The sequence below is a fragment of the Balaenoptera borealis genome (assembly GCF_965194805.1).
Source record: "Balaenoptera borealis genome assembly, chromosome: 4".
Taxonomy (NCBI): domain Eukaryota; kingdom Metazoa; phylum Chordata; class Mammalia; order Artiodactyla; family Balaenopteridae; genus Balaenoptera; species Balaenoptera borealis.
In genome coordinates, this window is record NC_138861.1 from 30,191,057 (window position 1) to 30,213,184 (window position 22,128).

General features: G+C 33.9%; 1 protein-coding gene across 8 annotated transcripts in view; it reads left to right on the plus strand.

Annotated features, from left to right (window-relative positions):
* The window catches only part of BANK1 (B cell scaffold protein with ankyrin repeats 1), a 485,507-nt gene that overhangs the window by 264,579 nt on the left and 198,800 nt on the right, over positions 1-22,128 (plus strand). For all 8 annotated transcript variants that reach the window (XM_082390995.1, XM_082390996.1, XM_082390989.1 and 5 more), the window contains exons 5-6: positions 2,061-2,200; positions 19,018-19,123. In XM_082390995.1, the coding sequence (XP_082247121.1) occupies positions 2,061-2,200; positions 19,018-19,123 (246 nt within the window). The remainder of the gene's footprint in view (positions 1-2,060; positions 2,201-19,017; positions 19,124-22,128) is intronic.

Consider the following 22,128-nt stretch of genomic DNA (forward strand, 5'->3'; position numbering starts at 1 on the left):
ACTATTTTATCATCATGGTACCATTTCTATATACAATCTTCCCTCTTTTCCTTATTTAAATTATGAACCTAACCATTTTATTATCCAACTTTGCTTCAGCATGATAAATTGCATTGGATTTAAAATTCCAGTTGGAATAGACACACTTGCTGTGATAACTGTACTAAAATCAAAATTTAATATATTAATTTCTGAATGTTTTGATATAAATGTAGGACTACTTGGTTTTTGAATTTATGGTGTCCTTTTATAATTAGAGAATAAAATTACCTAACTTTATAAATGTGAACTTCATAAAATATTTTAAAGTGCAAAGATATTCAATCTTATTATAAATTTGGAAATGTAGTAAAAAATATTTAAAATTGAAGAGTATATCAAATGCATCCTGAGATTTTTTGTTTTCTTTTTAGATTGTAGCTATAATGAAATCCATTTACAGGGCATTTACAAATCTTTTCTGTTGTGTTGTGTAACGCATGTGTCCCCTCTATGGATTTCCTTGCACAGCTTAGGTCAGAGTTGGATTATAGAAAGGAAAGACTTTACACCAATCATTTATAAACATCTTAGACACTGCTTCCTGTCATGGACAAGGATATGCAGAAGTGAGATGAGAAAGAATTCTTTCTGTTTCTTTTCCTTTTCTTCCAAAGCCCCTTAGTTCCTTATGCCACATTTTTAAATGATTTAATGAGCAATAATTTCTAACTAATTAGTTTAGAAGTTAAACTAAATCTAGTTAGACTAAAATCACTACAGAAAAATCAATATTGCAAATTAAGAAGTACTTAGATAATACTTCCCAAATAGCAAATCAAAATGTCAAATAAAATTGTTCACATTAAGATTTTATGTTCAGTTTACCTAGTAGCTAAGAGCAGCACAAAGAATAAAATGTTAAAGTTCAGATGTTTTTCAGAAAAGGAGGAAACTGTAATTCCAAGTTTTCCAATATATACCAGACCATAATATTATCCATGTGGTTGAACAGCAAATTTGTAGTAAAAATCAACCAACCAACCAACCATTATTTACCAGTTATGCTAATTAAACCTTTCCAACTCTTTTTTTTCAACTGGTGTATTCTCTAAGTTAATGATAGATTGTCTTACAAAATGTTGGCTGCTATGTAGTAATATACAGGATAGTTCCATGAATAATTATGGGAATATGTATGGGACATGCCTCAGAAGAATTGGTCTTACTTTCCCAAATGGGGTTTGGGTTATTCCAAACCCCAGATATTTGCATGACAATTTTCCAGGAGAATTTGGGAAGTATCTCTGTGACAAAGAGTGAAAGTTTTTAAAGTGTGTTCTGTGAATGAATTTAAAGAGCTCAATTTTGTTTAATTTTGTTTATTTTGTTACCTTTTCATTGAAGTGATTATTTAGTGTTATTCTTTCATAGAGAGCACAACAGTCTCTGGTAACTTTAACTTTGTTGATGTGTTACAGCAAAATTTACAATGAGGTGTATCAGTCACCTTGAACAACTTGTTCACAAAAAAGATGAATGGATGGGGTAAATAGTACTTAAATAACAGGGCATTAAACCTTGCCTTCCTAAGGGTTTTTCATTGTTATCAATTGAATAAAAGTTCTATAATTTCAATCAACTCTACTCTTTCTTTTTCCAATTTTAAGAAACTTTCCTGTAATTAATGGGAACTTTCTTCCTCAGATTAATAACAAATACTTAACTTTTAATGAATGACTTTACTGTTGTAAATTCAAAGTATTACGTAGAGATGATTATACATTACTACAAAAAATGGAGGTTAGAAGATAAGGAGAAAAGATTTAGTGTTTTGCTTTTATTATAATTTTAACATATGTTTTAATCCTTTAAGTTTTTTTAGACAATTAAGTGCAAAATTACATATTCTATTTTGTGGTTTCTAACTACTAAGGATAAAAAAAGAAAACAATTAAGTGTTAAAAGCTAGTAAAATTGTTATGAATTCTTAAAGCCTGACTTCATATTCTCTAAGAGATATAATACTGTGGTACATGCATTTGTAGACTCAGCTCCTAACTCTCTCTTTGTTTTATAAGATTTCCCTGCTGGCTCTGTCAATGTCAGTGTCTACTGTGATGGAATCATTAAGGCCACAGCAGAGATTACATACTATTCAACCCCAAAGGCTATGAAATGCCTATTGGGAGCGGCAGGTCCAGGAGATGGTGTGTACCAGGTAAGTCGATCTTTCCATGAAGTCGATAATAAGCTAAAGAGCTAATGTGGAATAAACGAATGCGTACTTTGGTATAAAGTCTGAATGTTGGTTGAATAAGAATGAATTACTGATCATTAGGAAAGGAAGAAATTGACCTATGTGTTGCAGAGATGTAGATGAATTAGTTTGTGTAAGTCAAGTCATTCCAAATGTCGTCACTGGGAGACAGGTTATCCATTACAAAATAGCTGTTGTCATGGGTTCATTTTCAAGCTGTTGCAGACCAGATAAAGAAAGACAGAAGGATTAAAGAGAACTCTTAAACAATGAATTTCCTCTTTATCCAGATGTGGGCAATACAAGATAAAAGAAGGTTTGAGGTTAAGGACTCAGAAAAAAACAAGAATACCACCACCAAAAAGGAAGTGTGTGGTGTTAATCTAGAAATTGTTATTTTCATGAGGAAATTTCCAAGCTCAGTGTATGTTTTTCGTCGTTTCATTTACCATTGTTGTCTGACAGTGAAAGTTATTCCTTTAAATTAACAACATTTATTTGGAATTCCAGAAATGCTAAACTTTTCTGGGAACTCTGCAAAGTGGCCTTGCAGGTTTTTTTCTCTAGTGTGACAAAGTATACTCAGCAAGGATGACTTGGTGAGAAGTTTCTAGTCCTCTCCAAGGCCCTTAGTTTGGACATTCTCCAGTGAGTGATAGATGATGTGAGTGCCCTGCCCTAAGGGACTCATGGACTTAGAATGTAAAAAGTGCATTTTGATTGACTGTAAGCCATTAGTTTAATTTCTGAATTCTGTTTTATTTTTTGTAACCTGACCTACTTTCAGTGGAGAGAAAGCTTGCTTAATGTGGAACTTCTTTATGTGCTTATTACATCAGATTTTCAGAGTAAAATAAATGTCATTTCTTTTAATAGCTGCTTGATAATTAGAATTATAACTTTGCTTAATTGCCTTAGTTTTTCTGTGGGCAGGGAAGGAGACCAGAGGAGAGGCGAAGAAAGAGGTAGTTGAATTGAACATGCAATCTTCAGATTTACCACAAAACACTCCATAAGACTTGTAACAAAACCATCAATGATAGGAATGTTGACAGGTTGTCGTGAAGCCTTATTGTTTAAACCAGTTTGGAATTGGAGGTGTTGTTATTTATTTTGTGTGACACATTTTTCTATTAGAGTTCTCCTTTATGAATGATACATTTTAGAACAATGGAAAAGGTAAAAATGTTTTAGAGAAGGACAGGGAGTAAAATACCATTTGTCAAACTGAGGAGTCTGAGGACATTTGACAAAATATCTATATTGTAACTGCAAAGCAAGAATAAAAGTAACAGCTTGAAATACAGATCGTTTCATTTTCCTGTGACACATCTACCTTATCCTCTACTTAAAAAACTTTATTCATTACAAAAAGACTAATAACAGCATTATATTGCATTATCAGTATTCAGTCAGCATAGAAGTAAAGTAGTCCCCAAAACACATTTTTGTGTTGGTTTTGCCTTTGGGGAGGAAAAAAAATCTTTGTATATAGTGAAAATTAAATGTAATTTTTGACTCGAACAGTTTTTCAGAATGTTGTAACATGCAAGTCATGATTTCTTCTACAGCTTTGAATGAATAAAAACTTTTTTGAGTAGTTTTTAGATAACTATGAAATACTCTGTTTCATTTTTACCCTCAGTGTCAGAAATGAGAGGTGAGGAAGGGTTTCTCCCCTCCACTGAGCCTTGGTGCCTATAGTGAAAGGAAGATTGTTGGACAGTCACAGCTTGATTCAGGCTTTTACTCTCAGGAAAGAGGCACTTTAAACCTGAGGTTTGAGTATGGAGAGGTAGAATTATTCTAAGTTGGTGACAGCAGACCACAGCTTGGTAAGATGCATTAAGAGATTTGGTTTAATATATACAATTTAAGATGGGTTTAGAGGTTTTGCTATTGTCATGAGGGGACCTACACATGTTGTGGAATTAGATTAAACAAATTCTGAGTCTGAGATCTCAGACCCGGCAGAGCTACACTATCACAATCCTGACACATGGAAAAGGCTGCAATTCACTCAGTCTCCATCACATCTTGGACTAGGTATGACACGGGGTTCGTCTCATCCACTGGCATCTGGACCACATGAGGTATCCCTACCTTGAATTTACCAAGATGGTGAAAGTTGGACTCCACCCTTGATTAAAAAGAAGGATCTGCAGGGACACAAAGGAACCTTGTTGTGTTTTAGGGTTACTTGGCCTCAACGGTGGTGCCCCAGCCCATGCTGTGCTTCTCCTTGTTGGCATTTGGTTGTTCCTTTGACATTTGGCTTTGCTCTCGTGTACATTACATTTTAAAAGTTGGGTAAAAAGCTGTGCTTTTCCTCTCCAGCATACAACACTGCAGTAATTGTTTCCTTCATGTGCTTCTCTACTACTTTAATTGGGCGATTTGGATATGTTGCACATAGGCCGCTGAACATCTCTATTCAAAGAACAGTGTACGTTGTAATTTTATTCGCCATAGTTATTGTGTATTTGTCAGGACATATACCAGCAGATTTAAGGTTGTGTTTTTTTTAATATTCCACTTACTTAGCTGAAATGGTATACTATAAGAGCTATTCTGAGTTTTCCTGTAAATTTTAATGGCAGATATGATTTAAGTAATCCTTAAAATTAGTAATCAGATACTTCCTATAATCATTTAAAAGCTATTGGGCATATAATAACATGAACAGTCTGTAAATTTGAGGAAATAATAATGAGAAATCTATGGATTTTATTTTTCAATAATCCTCAAACCTGTGATGAGACTTTCTATTATCATTTAAAAGCTGTAGGGCATAGAGCAAAATGACTATTCTGTGAATTTGAGAAAAGAAATGATAATGAGAAATTTGGTTTTCTTAGTTTATTTTTAATGATGTCTATTAGGTTTTAGAAGACTTTACCTAAACCAGCTTAATTATCTAACTGCTTCCTAAATTATTTCGTCTTTTTTGGATAAATACTAAATCCCAGCTCATAACCTCAAAAAGGTAAAATTTCCAAAGCCTCACCTAGAACAGTGAATTCAAATGAAAAAATACAAAGCCCAATTTAGGAAGATATTAGAATTCAAGTACTAGTGTTAGAAAAACTAGTAACTCCTATTTGACTGAGATAATTAAAACCTTTGAGACTTCCATCTTATTTACAAAAGAGTCTAGGGGCAACAATAAAGTTAACTTTGTATAGGAAAAACTAGATACAATATAAAAACCAAATTAGGTCAGAATGCTAAAAGAACATAGCAATTATTGATCAGAGCATTAGGATCCTATTTATTCAAAGAGTTTTTGAAATGGTACCAAATAATTTTTATTAGTTGTATTTTGTGTTAGTAAAAAGGTATATTCTGTTGCATGTATTTATCATCTTGCATATTTTACTCTATACCTGTTGAAATCTTATTTTCATCTTCATGTTAGGTGCACATCATTGCCAGTTTTCACTAAATTGTATGAATTATTCAATCTTTGGTTTACTGCCTGCGAATATTTAATACAATGTGAAACCAGATGGGGTTGAGGTGAGGGAAGGTATGGACTAAGGGAACTCTCACATCATGAGGAATTTCCCAGTTTTTTATTAATTCCCTTAAAGGTTAGTTTCTTCATTAAGTTAAAGCTCAGGCATTAGAGGTTATCTCCCTAAAAGAGTTCTTCAGAAGATTCTTCCTGAGAGATGCTGGGAACTCCCCAGCCTTTCAGCAGTTTTTTTCAGGTCCTTGCCTCGCTCAAAAGGTTGATGGACACACAAAGCTTCAGGTCAATCTTTTCCAACACTGACTCCCTACCATAGCATGCCTCCTTGTCTCCTTAACTCTCTCCATGGTTTCTATGTTCTAGCTATCCAGGACTGCTCCTTCTTTTATCAGTAGAACATGTTAAGCCGTTTACTCCCTGCTGCCCCATCTAGAAGGCATGGGCATTGTGTTTTTCGTCTTTGCATACCCAGTTTCTTCACATAGTTATCGTTCCCGATACATACGACCCAACTGATAATTATTGTTTAAAAAATGGGAAAACAGTGATTGCTGGTTTTTTTCCAGTGCTATTTGAAAAAATAAGTGAAAAACTATAGTATAAGTATATAAATAAGAGAAAAATGAAAACTGCCCTTTTAAAATACACTGTTACTTATTTATAAAATTGAATAAATGAATCTGATGCTTATGATAGTAAGGAACTCTCAGAGGTTCATGATACTAGAAAAATGAAGAATTTGTGCTATAACTTGATTCTTCATACCCTACCTCAGTCATGAACTCCATGTTAATATACTTCATTACCAACTTTTAACAGCTGTAAAGAGCTGTTAAAGGTAAGATTCCAGTCTTACCTTTCTTTAGAATATTAAAGAAATGTTTAGTACTCGAATATGCTTAAGATCTTACCTCTCTTTCAAAAGCCTGCTTATTATCTTTCCTTTTTCTTACTGGGAAGTGGCAGTGTAGCATAAGGGAAATAGTTAGAAATAGAAATAGTCTGGATAGGGCAGGAGCAGGAGTTGGATTCTTTTATTGAGTTAGCTGCCACTTCATGAGAGCCCATTTTCCTTAGTGCTAAAGGAATTTCCTCATGTGAACAATGAAGAAGCTAGAGTATATAATCTCCAAGGTCATTTCCAACTCAAGTATTCCATAATTGTAAGCCAAGAGAAAAAAAGTACTTAGATTATGAATTATGACCTTTCTTATTTAGAGGACTGACATGCAAATACATGGGCTCTCCATGTAGCCTTTATTTCCATTTTATTTGTGCTTACTCTTAATTCTTCCCCCAGAGAAGAAGAAAGTGATTTGAGTTTCGTGTACCTTTGATTGGTTTTTTTTACTTGTTTTATATTTCTGATCAAAGATTTGTAATCAGACAAAGAACAGTCTAATAAGATGCAATCTTGAGATTTATTTCTGGATTCATTTTTCATATTGCTTGTGCTCCTAATTAGGATGGACCAATAAGAATAAGGCAAATCTATTGAAGCTTGTATTTTACTGATAAAACAAGCAACATTTCCTTTGTGCTGTGTCTCCTTTATGCTAGGTCAAGCAACAGTTAATGATGCCTGATTAGGATAGTTGAGACTTAATGATTATACTCACCACAGTTACAAATCATTGAATCAAACAGGAACACACAACTTAGTACACTCATCCATTTATTTAGAGAAAAACAAATAAATTAGTTAACTTTAACAGCAGATATAACAGCTTTTATGAGAAAAAAATAAATATTTCTGAGTGCGGAAATAGCCATTAACTTAGCCATTGACATAACTATACTGTTGTTTCTCTACAATTCTTATCTTATAAGCCATCTCAGTCCATTTTCATAGTTATTGGTCCCATATGTTTTCATTTATGTTTAGCTACTGCTTAGAGTGTATTTTATTAATGATTTCTTAATTTATAGTTTCTGCTCACTTGATGGAAATAAATACTTCCTTCATTTTTTTATTTCTCCCAAACTGAAGCATCTCTCTTGCTTCTTACATTTCCCTCTCTTCCTGTTCCTGGGGCTGGCTTTGACTGCCCTTTGCGGAGGTTGTCTGTGTGCTGGTGTGAGTACTACGTATAACCACCCCCATCCAAGAGCAGCCTTGTGCTTTTACTATCCAGTTCTTTAGAGCATCCAGATCTTCAACCATAAGGAATATTTTTAAACAATCCTGAAAAGCAAAGCACAAGTCAAACACAGTTAACAATGCTCACTCCTAAGAAGGTAGGAACAAACCCCAAATCATCAATAACCCTTTGGAAATTAGAAGACTAAAAAACCTTGTGGCAAAATGTGTTTGTTTGCATTTTCTAAAAGTCATTATGCATTCTTGTGGGTCTCTTTACTAAATAGTATCAACAATAAGATAAAGAAATAAAGTGGAATAGAATTTGGGAAGTCTAAATTGTGTTTAGCATTCATGAAATGTGCTTGTACACTAAACTGTATCAAGACAAAGGACATGAAGTAAAGTAAATCTTTGACAAGTAAAATTCAATTTCTGAGAATTTATTATTTTTTTCCAAAGATCAGCCATTTAGTGTCATCAACCTTATTAAGTAGCAACACACAAATATATGTCAATTATGCTCAAGTCCCTTCCAACAAATCCAATGAACAATTTTTCATTCAATTTAACTTGACTTTTCAGCAGCAATTAACGCCATTGACCAAACTCACTTTCTTGATATAATCTTTTTCCTTAGCTTCTAGGAACACATATGTTCTTGGTTTTCTTCCTACATCCTTCACCTTTCCTCCTCAATATCCTCTGCAATCTCTTCTTTCTAGATCTAGAAAATAAAAATTTAAATCGATTCAGTTTTGGTTCTTCGATACCCTTCTTTTGTTGATAGACATTTCCTCTGCAGGTTATCTCATTGACCTATGAGGTATACTCCAAATGAGGATTTCCTTTAAGCCCATCTCTCACTGTTCTCTTAACTCATGAAATGCATCGTCATCAATCTAGTTTAAAAGCCAGAAACACAACTGTCTCCTCATACCTTGTACTCTCTTGCCCTATAAATTCAATCCATTACTAAGCCGTATCAGTTTTACTTACTAAATATTGCTCACTTCTCTCCACATCTCTCCAGTTCTGACACTTTAGTCTACATTTTCCTCTTGCCTACACTGCTAGGCTAGCCTCCTAACTGGTCCCCTACTGTAGGTTTTTGCACACACCCTAAAGTCCCTGGTCTGTGAGGTTATTTTAAAAAGAAAGACCTCAGCATGTAATTCTCCTGCTCAGATACTTCAATAGATTCCAGTTGTTTTATGGATTAAAAATCTTTAACATGAACAATATGACCTTGCTGTCACTGTCCCCTCTCTTTCTCCAGCTTAATCTTAATCCTCTGCCTCACCTCTGCATTCCAGGAATGCTGGTCTGCTTTACTTCCTGAACTTTTCCTTCCTAATCTCCTACCCCAGGGCCTTTATATGTGCTCCTCTCTCTAACTGAAACACTCTTCCTGTCCGCCTTCCCTAGCATGATCTTCATCTAATTAATTCTAACTCCAAGTTTTAATCCAGCATCTCTACCTCAGTGGAGCCTGCCCTGCTCCGTACTTCTCCCTGCATATCTCGTTGTGATACCAATCACATTCTAATTTGACATCTCTGTGTGTGATATTTCTCAAATTACCTCTCATTATCTGCCTCTCATTAGACTCCAGGGTCAATAAGGGCAGAGATGCTATCTATTTAGTTCCCCGTTTCATGTCCAGAACCAAGAACACTGCCAGACACATCGGCTACTCAGTACGTATTTTGTTGGGTGAAAGCATATCACACATTAAGTTTCCCACCCAACCTCAAGTGATCCATCTGTCAGAGACCCTTGTTCCAACAGACACTGGCTTCCTGATAGCATAGGCACAGCCCTTTTGGAGAAGCTTATTGGGCTATTGGATAAAGCAGTGCTGCTTTTGACTGAAGTAGAAAGAGCTGGGCAAAGAAGGGAAGGACAACAAAAGAAAAAAAAACAAACGAATATAAAACGATGAGACTAATTCTGTTGTCTGTCTTGGAAACTAGCATCTAAAACAACCCAAAAGAATAATTTCCAAAAATTTTCAGAAAATCATTGCATCATTTAGAGAAGGCTTCTTTGAATATGCTAGTACACTATTTGTTTTAAAACTGCCTTATTTTATTACATATTAACAGTAAGTTGTTACAAAATAGTTGTTAGAGGGAGGTAAGGGTAAGAAAAGACATGCTTCTTATGGTTGCTCTATCTAATGCCTGCCATAGAAAAGCTTTGCTTTTTGTTTGTTTGTCTGTTTGTTTCATCATTAATGTCATTAAATATCTCCATTAAAGAGTCTGTTCAAGTTTGGTCAAATTAAATTTTTGAGACTTTTTGACATTTTGTGAGGGGGGTGCAGGTGGGGTCCAGTTGAAAATTTCAGCACAGTCAAGCTTCAGTCAGTGATCTAGAAGAGTGTTTTGCTTTTTTTTAACTTTTATCAATTGCCTTTGCATAATTATGATGTTTATGCATTTTGCATTGTTGATGGAGATGGCAGAAACTGCTAATTGTTCCCTAGTATTTCTTTTTCCTTTCTTACATGTCGATATAACTTTTATCTGGGCACATGACCACCCAGGTAATTATTGCACTTCCTGACTCCCTTGCAGCTAGGTGTAGTCGTATAACTAACTAATAGCCAATGGCATGCCAGTGGAAGTGATTTGTACAAATTTCTGATCATGTCCTTAAAAGAAGGGCGCAGTCATGCTCTCCCCCTCACTGACTTTTTCCTTTGACTGGCTGCAGTGCTAACAAGGGAATGATGGATGAACCATCCAGAACCACGAAAATGGTATATACTGGTAAAACAAAATAGAGCCTGGATCCCGTGATCAGGGAGCCATGACGTCAGCCCTGAACTGCCTCATTCCAGATTTTTATGTTAAAGAGAAATGGGCATCTATCTTTCTTAAGCCTCTGGCATTTTGCATCCCTGTATTACAATATAAAACCTACATTCTAACTGGTTTTAAAGATGTGTTACTTAATTTAAAAACTTAGAAAGAAAAAACAAACTAAATTATTTGTTCAGTCAGTGCAAAGGCTAGTTTGGGGAGTGATTCTCCTCATGAATAGATATGCACTTTTCTAAATCACAATGATTACATTTCGTGAGTTATATCTGAGGGCTCACATCAAAGTATTCTGAGAAAAGGGAATTAAGATTTACTGGCGATTTTACATATTTACTCATTTAAACTCCTAAGTAATTCTGTCAGGTAAGTATTATTAAGGTCCACAGCTAATGATTCCTGAGCAGGCATGTCAACACAGGTTTCTCAGATCTCAAAACATATTTTCTTCCTGTTATAATTATTTTCAAGTTGTTTAAAGAGATTCTACAACTATATGAATACCTAATCAATAATAAATATAAACTATTTGAAGGAAGTGTTAAATTGCATTGCTTTATATTCTTACATTTATTTTTGCAAATGTAGTCACAGACATGTTGAAATTCTAAGAAATGACTCACTCAAAACTTAGAAAAATTAATTTGACAAAGGAAAATATCCCTTTTATCTTAGCCCAATTTACTTACTTAGATTATTCTTTTACATTAACTGCTTGGAGTTGAATACTCATAAAGTAAAAAAGAAAGGCTTTTTGTAACCCTAGAAAGTATTTGCTCTGCTCTCTGACCTATCATTCTCTTTACAAGCTGCAGGAGAAAATTGTGTTTAAGATAGGTTATGTAAACTATATATAAAATTCTCCTTTAAATGGCTATTTTGGCTCGCTTTCATAGCACACATTATGAACAATGGAACAGATGAAGTTATTTTCTTATTTTTCTTTTACTGGTGAAACTTAAACAAGCATAGCAATTCATTATAATAAGAAAAACAAGATGTTTTTAGCTCAACCATTGGCTTTCCTTTTAGATACCTGAAGGTAAAGAGTAAAATGCTATTTGATGGATTTTTGTCTCCTATTACGAACATTTCACAACCCTCCTGTGGTTATTTCACTGAAATCATTTCTCTTGTTAATCAAGATTCTTTACTATTATTGTATTTCTCTACCAGATTAAAAAAAATAACTTAGTATTCTGTGGTCATCCCTATAGGTTTCTTCACCCAACATCAATATTTAAAAGCCCTTTTCCTTGCCTCATTCTACTATTGAAGCTGAGAAAGCCAGATTCTCACAACATTTTTAACCACCTGTGCAGCTAGAGATGGTCATGTGAGACAGTTTTAGACAGTGAGACCAAGGGGACATCTTTAGAGCTGTGGCTCACAATAGCCACCTTCCCCCATTTTCCCTCCATCTATGCCCCTTTTCTCCCTCTTTTGGCTAAATATGAATATGATGTTTGGAACTACAGTGTCCATTTTGAAACCATGGGACCACAATTTATTCTTTATTTTACTTAAATTCTATTTCAGATTTTATTCTTTCCTCCATGACTAGAAAGTAGTATTGTGAAACGTAGTGTGTTTAGAATGTGAAGCCATAAGTTAAGATCTACTACTTGTCAGCTCTGCAATTTTGGCTGTAACTGATTTTTTGTACCATGATTATAACATCTAAAAAAATAGGCATTTAAAAAAATCTACCATTCAGGAATGTTGTAAGAGATAAACTATATAAAACCTAACACATTATAAGTGCTTAACATGTGATAGTTATTATTATTACTTAAGATTCTTTGAGTCTATTTCATTGTATACATTTATCCTACACCTAAGATATACACCCTTTCACATCACCCCATGCATCTTAAATATCTCCCAACTGCTTACATTACAGTGCTCTAAAATCCTTTTAAGGACAATCTCTCGATTCTGTCATGCTCAAAAGGTGTCCACACCCCTCATCCAAGAAAGAGCAAATCAAACTTTGAAGGAGTGCTCCTATGTAAACAGCTATTCACCTCAAGAAATTCAGCTTTGTGTAATGAATATCTTCTGTTTTTTTTCTGGTTTGTTTGTATTTAATTAAACTTTTAATTACTAGAAATTTCAGATTCACGTGTATTTGTGAAATTTGTAGAAATAATAGAGAGAGATTGTACATTTGGTAGTACGTTTTTACAAGGAATTTGTCCATTTCATCTAACGTGTCGAATTTATGTGTTTGGGGTTGTTCATAGTACTCCCTTATTATCCTTTTGATGTCTGCAGGGTCTCTAGTGGTATCTTTTATTTCATTCATGAGATTTGTCATTTGTATGTTCTCTCTTTTTTCTTTGTTAGTCTTTCTGGAAGTTTGTCAATTTTATTGATCTTTCAAAAAAATCAACTCTTTGTTATATTGATTTTTTCCTATTTTAATATTTTCAAGTTAATTGATTTCTACACTGTATTTATTATTTTCTTCGTTCTGCTTGCTTAGAATTTATTGTAATATTTTTCTAGATTCTTGAAGTGCAAGCCTAGATAATTGGTTTGAGAATTTTTTCTCTTTTTTAATATATGTATTTTGTGCTATAAAATTTTCTCTCAGCCCTGCTTCAGCTGTGTTTCACAAATTTTTATATGTTATATTTCACTTTCATTGAGTTTAATCTATTTTTTCATTTCCCATGAGATTTATTCTTTGATTCTGGATTATTTAGAAGTATTGTTTGCCATCCAAATGTTTGGAGACTTTCCCATTATCTTTATGTTATGGATTTCTACTTTGATTTCATGTAGTCAGAAAACATTTATGATTTAAATTATTTTATAAATTTATTTATTTATTTTTGGCTGTGTTGGGTCTTCGTTTCTGTGCGAGGGCCTTCTCCAGCTGTGGTGAGCGGAGGCCACTCTTCATCGCGGTGCGTGGGCCTCTCACTGTCGTGGCCTCTCTCGTTGCGGAGCACAGGCTCCAGACGCGCAGGCTCAGTAGTTGTGGCTCACGGGCCTAGTTGCTCCATGGCATGTGGGATCCTCCCAGACCAGGGCTCGAACCCGTGTCCTCTGCACTGGCAGGCAGACTCCCAACCACTGCGCCACCAGGGAAGCCCTGATTTAAATTATTTTAAATTTGTTGAGATTTGTTTATATCCCAGGAGATGCTCTATTATCATTTATGTTCCACAGGCACTTGAAGAGAATGTGTATTCTGCTACTGTTGGATGGAATGTTCTAAAAATGTTGTTTAGTTCCTTGTTGGTTAGATCACTGGATGATAGTGTATTGAGTTTGTTGAGTTTTTCTATACTCTTGCTGATTTTCTGTCCATGTGTTCTATCCATTTTTGAAAGACATATTTATGTCTCCAACTATAGTTATAAATTTGTCTATTTCTCCTATCAGTTCTGTCAGTTTTTACCTCACATATTTTTGCAGCTTTGGTGCATACACATTTAGGATTATTATGTCTTCTTGGTGGATTGATCCTTTTATCAGTATATAATGTCTCTTTCTGTTTTTGGTAACCTTATTTGCTACAATGTCTACTTTATCTAAAATTTATATAGCTACTCATGCTTTCCTTTGTAATGATTCCATGATATATATATATATATATATATATTTTTTTTTTATCCTTTCACTTTTATCTGTCCATACTGGTGATTTGAAGTCAGTTTCTTAAAGAGAGCATGTAACTAGATCATGTTTTTAATCCACTCTACAAATCGCTGTCTTAATTGATATGTTTAGACCATTTACATTTAATGTAATAATTGGTATGTTAGGGCTTTAGTCTGCCATTTTATTTTTTGGTTTTAGTTTGCTCTCTGCTTTTTATTTATCTGGGGTTTTTCTTGCCTTACTGTGTCTTACTTAAAATTTTTTTTAAGATTTCTATTTTGATTTTTCTCTTGTGTTTTGAGTACATCTCTGCACATCTCTTTTAGTGGTTGCTCTAGACAGTGTCATATATTCATAACGTGTCACAGTCTACCTATGTCCTCATTTTACCTGTTTGGGTGAAGTATTGAAATCTCATCTCCCTTTCTTTCCCTCTACCCCTACCCCATTTATGATATAAATGCCTTAGATATTCCATCTACATACATTTAGAACCACATCAGACAGTATTTTAGTTTTTGCTTCAAACACCAAACATAATTTAGAAAACTCAAGAGGAGGAGGAAAGCCTATTGTACTTACCTATTTTTTTAATTTACTGTGTTCTTTCTTCCTTACCCCTGTTCCACGATTCTTTTTTTTATCATACCCTTACTGTTTAGAGAACTTGTTTATTCCTTGTTTCAGGGTATATCCGCTGGCAACAAATTTCCTAAGTTTCCCTTCATCTGAGAATGTCCTAATTTCCCCTTCATTACTGAAGGATGTTTTTGCTAGGCATAAGACTCTTGGTTGAGACTTCTTTTTCTTTTAGCACTTGACAAATACTGTGCCTCTTCTTTCCTACATCTATGGTTACTACTATGTTTCTAATTGTTTTTACCCTGTAAGTAAGGTTTTGTTTCTCTCTCCCTTATTTCAGATTTTTTTCTTTGTCCTTAATTGTTGAAGTAACTTATGATGTCTCTCAGCATGTAATTCTTTGGGTTTAACCTGTTTGTGGTTTGCTCAGTTTCTTGAATCTGTATGTCTGTCTCTTGCTAAATTCAGGATGTCTTCAGTCATTATTTCTTTGTGTACTTTTTCATCCCTACCCACTTTCTCCTCTCCTCCTGGGACTCTAAATTACATGGATGTTAAATTTTTTGTTATACTCTCACAAGTACCTCACACTCTATTTATTTTTCTCAGTCTATTTTCTCTCTGTTGTACAGGTTGAGTATTTTTTATTGTTCTAGCTTTAAGTTTACTGATTCTGTCCTCTATCCTTTCCATTCTGCTGTTGAGCCCATCCACTGAGGTGTTATTTTGATTATTACATTTTTCAGTTCTAAAATTTCCAATTGGTTATTTTTTATACCTTCTATTTCCTTGTTGAGGCTTTCTTTTTCCTTGCTGAGACCTTCTATTTTTTATTTATTTATTTCAAGAATGAGTGTTATTGCTTGTTGAAACATTTTTATCATGGCTGTTTTAAAATCTTTGCCAGATAATTACAAAATTCTTCTCATCTGGTGTTGGCATTTATTGATTGTCTCTTTTCATTCAGTTAAGAGATCTTTCTGATTCTTGTTTCTTGTATGATAATTGATTTTCTATTGAAATCTGACCATTTCCATTGTATTTAAGGAAAAGAAAAGGAGAAAGTGTAACTCTTCCATCTTCCCAGAAGTAAAAGTCCATAATTCTAATATCTTTTAAAATAGATATTTTATATATTTTTCTCTTTTAGGAAGAAATACTCATTATAATAAAGTTGCTTATAGAAATAAGTATATATGTATATAACATCTTCATATTCAAATAGAATTGTGATCTATAGATATATATGCAAATTACTTTTTAAGTACATTCATCAATCCCACATTCCATCACAGAGCACTGAAAAAATTCCCTTGGAAAAAGTCATATGTTTACTTCATTATTTTATAATTATTCTTCTGTCTATTTAATTTTTTTGTCTATTTTGTATATTAGTTTTTCTGCTTTCTTTTTCTCATATTCTTGATAAATAGAGATCTATGTGTGCATGCTTATGTATATATGTTTATATTATTTATGTATGTTTAATTTTTTCCTAAAACCAAACACTATTGTCAATATAATTTTATCATTTTATTCTGCTCTTATTTTCATATCAAGTTGCTCATTTATAACTAATGTCTTAGGTTGGTTGTGAATTTTGCTGAACAAATATTAAACTACTCCATTTTAATTTTTCTGCTTGGAGAACAGTTGTGCCAGCCTCATCAAGTATTCTTAGGGTTGCACAATTTATTTTAAGGAGAGAAAAATTTATGGCATTTTCCAATTTCGATGCCAGTGTTTAGAAATGATGCCTATTTTCATCCTTGAAATTTAAAAAGAAGCATAACTACTCAAATCAGGTTTTCTAGTTAGGGTATCTTCTGGTGAGAAATTCTTTGGGGATTATGTTAGTAACCATTTCTGTGATTTTTCACACCTTTGTTTTGTGTTCTATACAGTTTATTTATATGCAAGTATAATACTAGTAGCATGATTATGAAATTGAAAACAGAAGTGATTCAGCTAGTTATCATAGGCTAGAATATTAAAGGGTATCTGCACTCTTTCTTAATTAATTAAATATCCTTTTCTGCATAGTGAGAGCTTTTGTTCTGATTCTAAGAACGCTGCTACTTCATTTTAAAAGTTCAATGAGACAAGCTGTAGCATTTCTCACATTAAAGTGTCGTAGTGCCTCTGTGTGAGAAATTGTACTTCTAAGATTCCTCCTGGGAACTCATGCTCTTTTGAATTCTCTATGTCTCAGAATTTCCGAGCTGAAGGAACCCCAGAGGTTGTCTTATGCCTAACTTATACAAGAGTGTAGTAACTCTATGACACACTAATCTCTACTCATTAAATCTTGTACACTTTGTGGAAGAAATAGTAAGTTTATCTCTTTATTTAAAAATGTCAAGGACGAGATAATAGCCTATGCAGAACTCTCATGGCCATTGACACAAGTTTTTAAGAAACTATAAACTAATGTTAGGGTTTTTATAACTTCTTAATTCCTTTTATCAAGTCCTATAGCTAAAACATATTCTTTTTGAGCTTTAGCATAAAGAATGTGCAAATATATTGCCAGTAATGTTTTGCCCCACCGTTCCTATCAAAGACTTCCTGAAAAGACTGAGTAATAATTACTCTAATATAAAGTTTTCACAACATTATTTACAGAATAGTTCCCGCTCAATAGCAGTATTCAACCACATAAGCAGTCATAGTTACACTGATACTTAAATAAGCTTAATTTACTCCACATAACAAACATATCCATGTTACGTATTGTAGGCCTTAAATAACTCCTTGTTGCTTGATGAATTAAAATCTTTTTGTCAGACATACAAGGCACTTTTTGAAATGTCCACTTCCTCTCTCTCATTCTTCTGCAGTCTTATGGAAGTTCCTGAAATCCTTAACCAGGTCATGCTCCGTGACACCTCCCTGACTATATGCAATTTGTGCCTTTAGTCCAGAGCTCCTTATTTGCATAGCAATCTCTACTTAGGTCATCTCCTCCATAGAGCCTTTCCTGACCGTTTCTTCCTCTGTGGAATTGAGCCACTTCCCTTTTTGTCTGCTGTGTACCTGACCCATAGAGATTTTGTATAATAGTACCTAGAACTCAGTTCATTGCCCAAAAACAATAACAAGTCCCTGAATGTCTTGATGGCAGAGCTTGTTGTCTCATCTCCCCTCCATCTGCTTTTTTTTTTTTTTTTAATAAATGATCCAGAGCAAAGGGCTTCACATAGTTCATAGCATTAAGTCGGTTAATGTTGGGTTTTGCTTTGCATTCCATAGCTATAGGTTAAGAAAAAGACTTTCATCCTTTCTCTCCACTTCTAGGTAGGACTTTTAGAAAATCCAGACAGGCCTGAACCACTTTATTATTTGAGGTGCCCAGATTATTGATAAATGAAGAAATAGAGTAACATCTTTTTTTTTTTTTAATCCAGTCATTTAATTTCTGTGACTCCATATTGGCAATATGTATAATTTATTTGGAAATCATTTCAAATGTCTTTATTGGACACTTTTGTTCCACAGTTCTCTCTCCACCCCATGGCTTTGTTGATTGGCCCACTTCCTCAGCTTTAATCAACTATGTCGCACGTCGATTTGGTCCCAGTCATTGCTTCACAAAACTCAGTTCAAAAGAACGGTGACCTTTGCAATAGGTTATGTCATTGGTAGTAGAACACTTGGATTCTGCATGGCTCCTCCCAAAATGTTCAGATTAGGGAAATAAAATTGATATATAGTTATTTTATATTTAAAGGGGAAAAATAGGCCAAGATGAATATTCTCCCTCACTTTGACACAGAAATAAAATAATCTATTTAAGACTATTCCATTGCTAACCCTTAAGGTGAAGAATCAGACTCATCATTTTATTATTTCATTTATTAAAATGTAACATGTATTTTAACAGAATTTATTATTGAAACAAATTTCAGTGTTATCATTGACCTCCTGTTATACTCTTCTAAAATTAGTGAGTATTTAAGTACATTAACTCATCCAAAAGCAAAGACTTATTTCTTGCATCCGTTCTTCAGTTATTCTAATAATTGGCTTTTAGGCAAGTCCCTAATGTTTTATATTAGTCTTTAAAAAAAAGGTGTAAGTATTATTAAAGATTACCCTGTATTTACTCCAGTCAATAATTTTCTATTATATTACACTTAGATGAGTTTCTCTGTATATAACTGAACTAAGAAAAAATTTCCTTTTCATTTGAAAACAGAATGACATTGACAAACTTGATCATATTCTCACATCAACATTCAAACAGGAGATACCATATTATGAGTTCCGATCACTCCAAACTGAAATCTACCCTCAAAAAGGATGTGAGTATTTTCCAAATGCATCAGTTATTCTATTTGTCACATTTCAGTGTATGTAACTACTTAATAAATATTATAGCAAAGGATATAGCATTGCTGATGAAATGTTTTGACAATTCCCATCCCCTCGTGAGAGAAGTGGTTTTTATTCTAAGGAAATATTTGGATAATGTGTGATGAAAATTGTTCATCATAGCATTATTTATCATTACCAAAAATGGAAATAACTTCCAAAGATAGGTAACTGATCAAATAAATTTTGGTGCATCTGTTAATGCAACTGTCATAAACAAATTTTATCATAAATTGATTTGCTGGCTGGAGTGATGCTTTGATATATACTTAATCGAATAAAAGCAGGGTATATAGCAGTAGATAGAGTGTGATCCTCTGTTTGAAAAAGTACATATGTTTAATAGCATATGTTTATATATATGTATATATATACATATATATAAATTGATGGTCTGGACAGATATGCATTTGCTAAAAGTTATGTTTGGGTTGTGCAATTTCGGAGATTACATTTTTTCAGTTTGCTTTATCTGTGTTTTGTACAATGACTACATATTATTTTTATCATATAAATATATATATACATATATAAAGAAAAGCATATATAGGAGATACTATAAAAAAATCATACTTCTAAATGTTATCACGAGCTCAGTAGCATACTTTCTATATTAGTTTGTTCCTGCGTAGTTGGTTGACACATTGTTTATAATACGTTTATATGCCCAGTATGTGCCAAACACTATGATGGAGATGTAATGGTGAGTAAGACAGGCATGGAGCAAAAGGATATTAGAGGTCTCCTGTAGGCATACTGTAGGACTAATGAGCAGAGATTTTTTTCTGTATATTTTCTGTGCTATTTGAAGCAGTTTTATCATCAGGCTGGCAGGCCTGAGGGAAGCGGGAAGAAAAGAATAGGAGCCTTAAGGCACAGCCGACTGTGATTCACCCAGATGTGCTAGAACCTGCATTATGTATGGTGAGGTTACATTATGGGGAAAGGTCAATGGTAGGCTAGTTTTGAATAATAATTTGTGATAGTAGTGCAAACTTATTTTTATTTCCCATATACATTTTAACAACACAATTCACTTACAAAGGTTAGACATTAGGTTGGGATAGAAAAGGAACATGACATGATCTCTCACTTAAGACACTCATCATTTAACTGGAGAAACAAGATAATATATATGTAATAATAGAAAGAAACAAGGTGCTACACTTCGTGGAATTCATTATACTGCCAAAAGAATTTTAGAGAAAAGCTGGATTATTCTTCAGGATATGCTTCCTAAAGGAAGTGGGATTTTACCTAGGTCTTGAATTATGTGTCTCAGTGAGAAAAGAGAAAGGAAACAGGAATTCTAAGGAAGAGAAAGTGTATCCAAAGGTATGAAGATGGAATTATTACACAACTTTACAAATTCCCTCAGCATTATATTTGTTTAGGGTTGTGGAATGAGAATTGGGGGGTTGGAGAGGAGAGGATGGCTGTGGTCTCTCATTTTATAGATAAAGAATTCAAGGTGGGTTTGAAAGTGCTTCTCAGTGTCTCATTTAGGTTGTAGGATATGAATTTTAGAGTTGGAAAGGATGGAATAGACTTGGTCCTTTATTTTTATAGAAAAAGAATTCTGGATTGGTTAAATTGGAGCACCTGATCATGTGGATCTGATTCAATAGGTATGGGGTACAGTCAAGCTTCTGCTTTTGAAACAAGCTTCCAGGTAAAGCTGATGCCATTAGTCCTCAGACCTTTCACTGAGCATCAAGGGTTTAGAGCAGTGGTTCTCAAACTTGGTGCATATTATAATTAGCTGCAGAGCCTTGAGAATATCCCATGCCTAAGCCACACCCCCCAAATTAATGAAGAATCTGGGAGTGGGTTCCAGCTATCAGTACTTTTTAAAGTTTCCCAGATGATTCCAGTGGGCAGCCAAGTTTATCGATCCCTAATGGCTTCATATTACTCTCTCTTTACAAAGGTTAGAAAGTTAATAGCATATGAAAATTTTGAACCATTCTTAGAATGTAATGATTATTCTGTATTTGAAAAAATATTTTTATAAAAAATTGCGTTTTTAAAAAGAAGCTAAAAATGGAAAGTTCAATATAATCTAGGTAATTCATTCAGAAACCATATTGCTGGCTATTGCTAGATGGCAGATGCTATTAAACCCATAACAAGCAAATAACATAACATTAGGTTCTAATTCGTAGTGGAAGTGCAAAATAACATAATACAGATTACATAATAAAATATGCAAGATAGACATGAATATGGCTGAACTCATGTTTCGCTTGCCTCCTTGGCCCTATAATCTTAGATCATTGTCAGCCTCAGAATATCTGGTCTTTAAGACCTTGCACCTATATTTTCATAATGTTTAAGTTGAATTGATGATAAGATTTGAGAAGCCTTTATACATAAAGTGGAATTAATGGTAGGTTGTTGAAGAACTTCTCTAGAAACACCACTAGAGATATTCTGAGAGGTAAAGTCAGCAAACAATGAATTGGGTGTATTTCCGAATGTCTATCTCTGGAGACAGTTCTCCAATTATTTGGTGAAATGTGTCATTTATTAAACATTTATTTATTACTCTATATTTTAGCTGAAATAAATTGGAGGTTAGGACATTGTGAGGGGAAATAATCATAAGGAACTGACAGAGCATACTTGAGTATTGACCTATCCTAAGGAGGAGACATGGAACTACCCACAGATACCTATGGTTCTTTAAAAATATGAAATTAAATGCTATGTTAATCAAAACTATTTATCTTATTATTATTCCACCCTCTTTTCTTTTCCAAGTTGATTCTGGTAAATTCTGGATTTAGTCCCTGTCACTTCATTTATAATAAGTAAATTGCTATTCTGTGCCACTATGTCTTGGTCATTTTCACTTCTGTCTAGCCAATAAACTTCCTCATTTACTTTTTTTCCCTTAGTCAGGCAAAATTGAGGGGGGTGGGAGTGTTGCAGA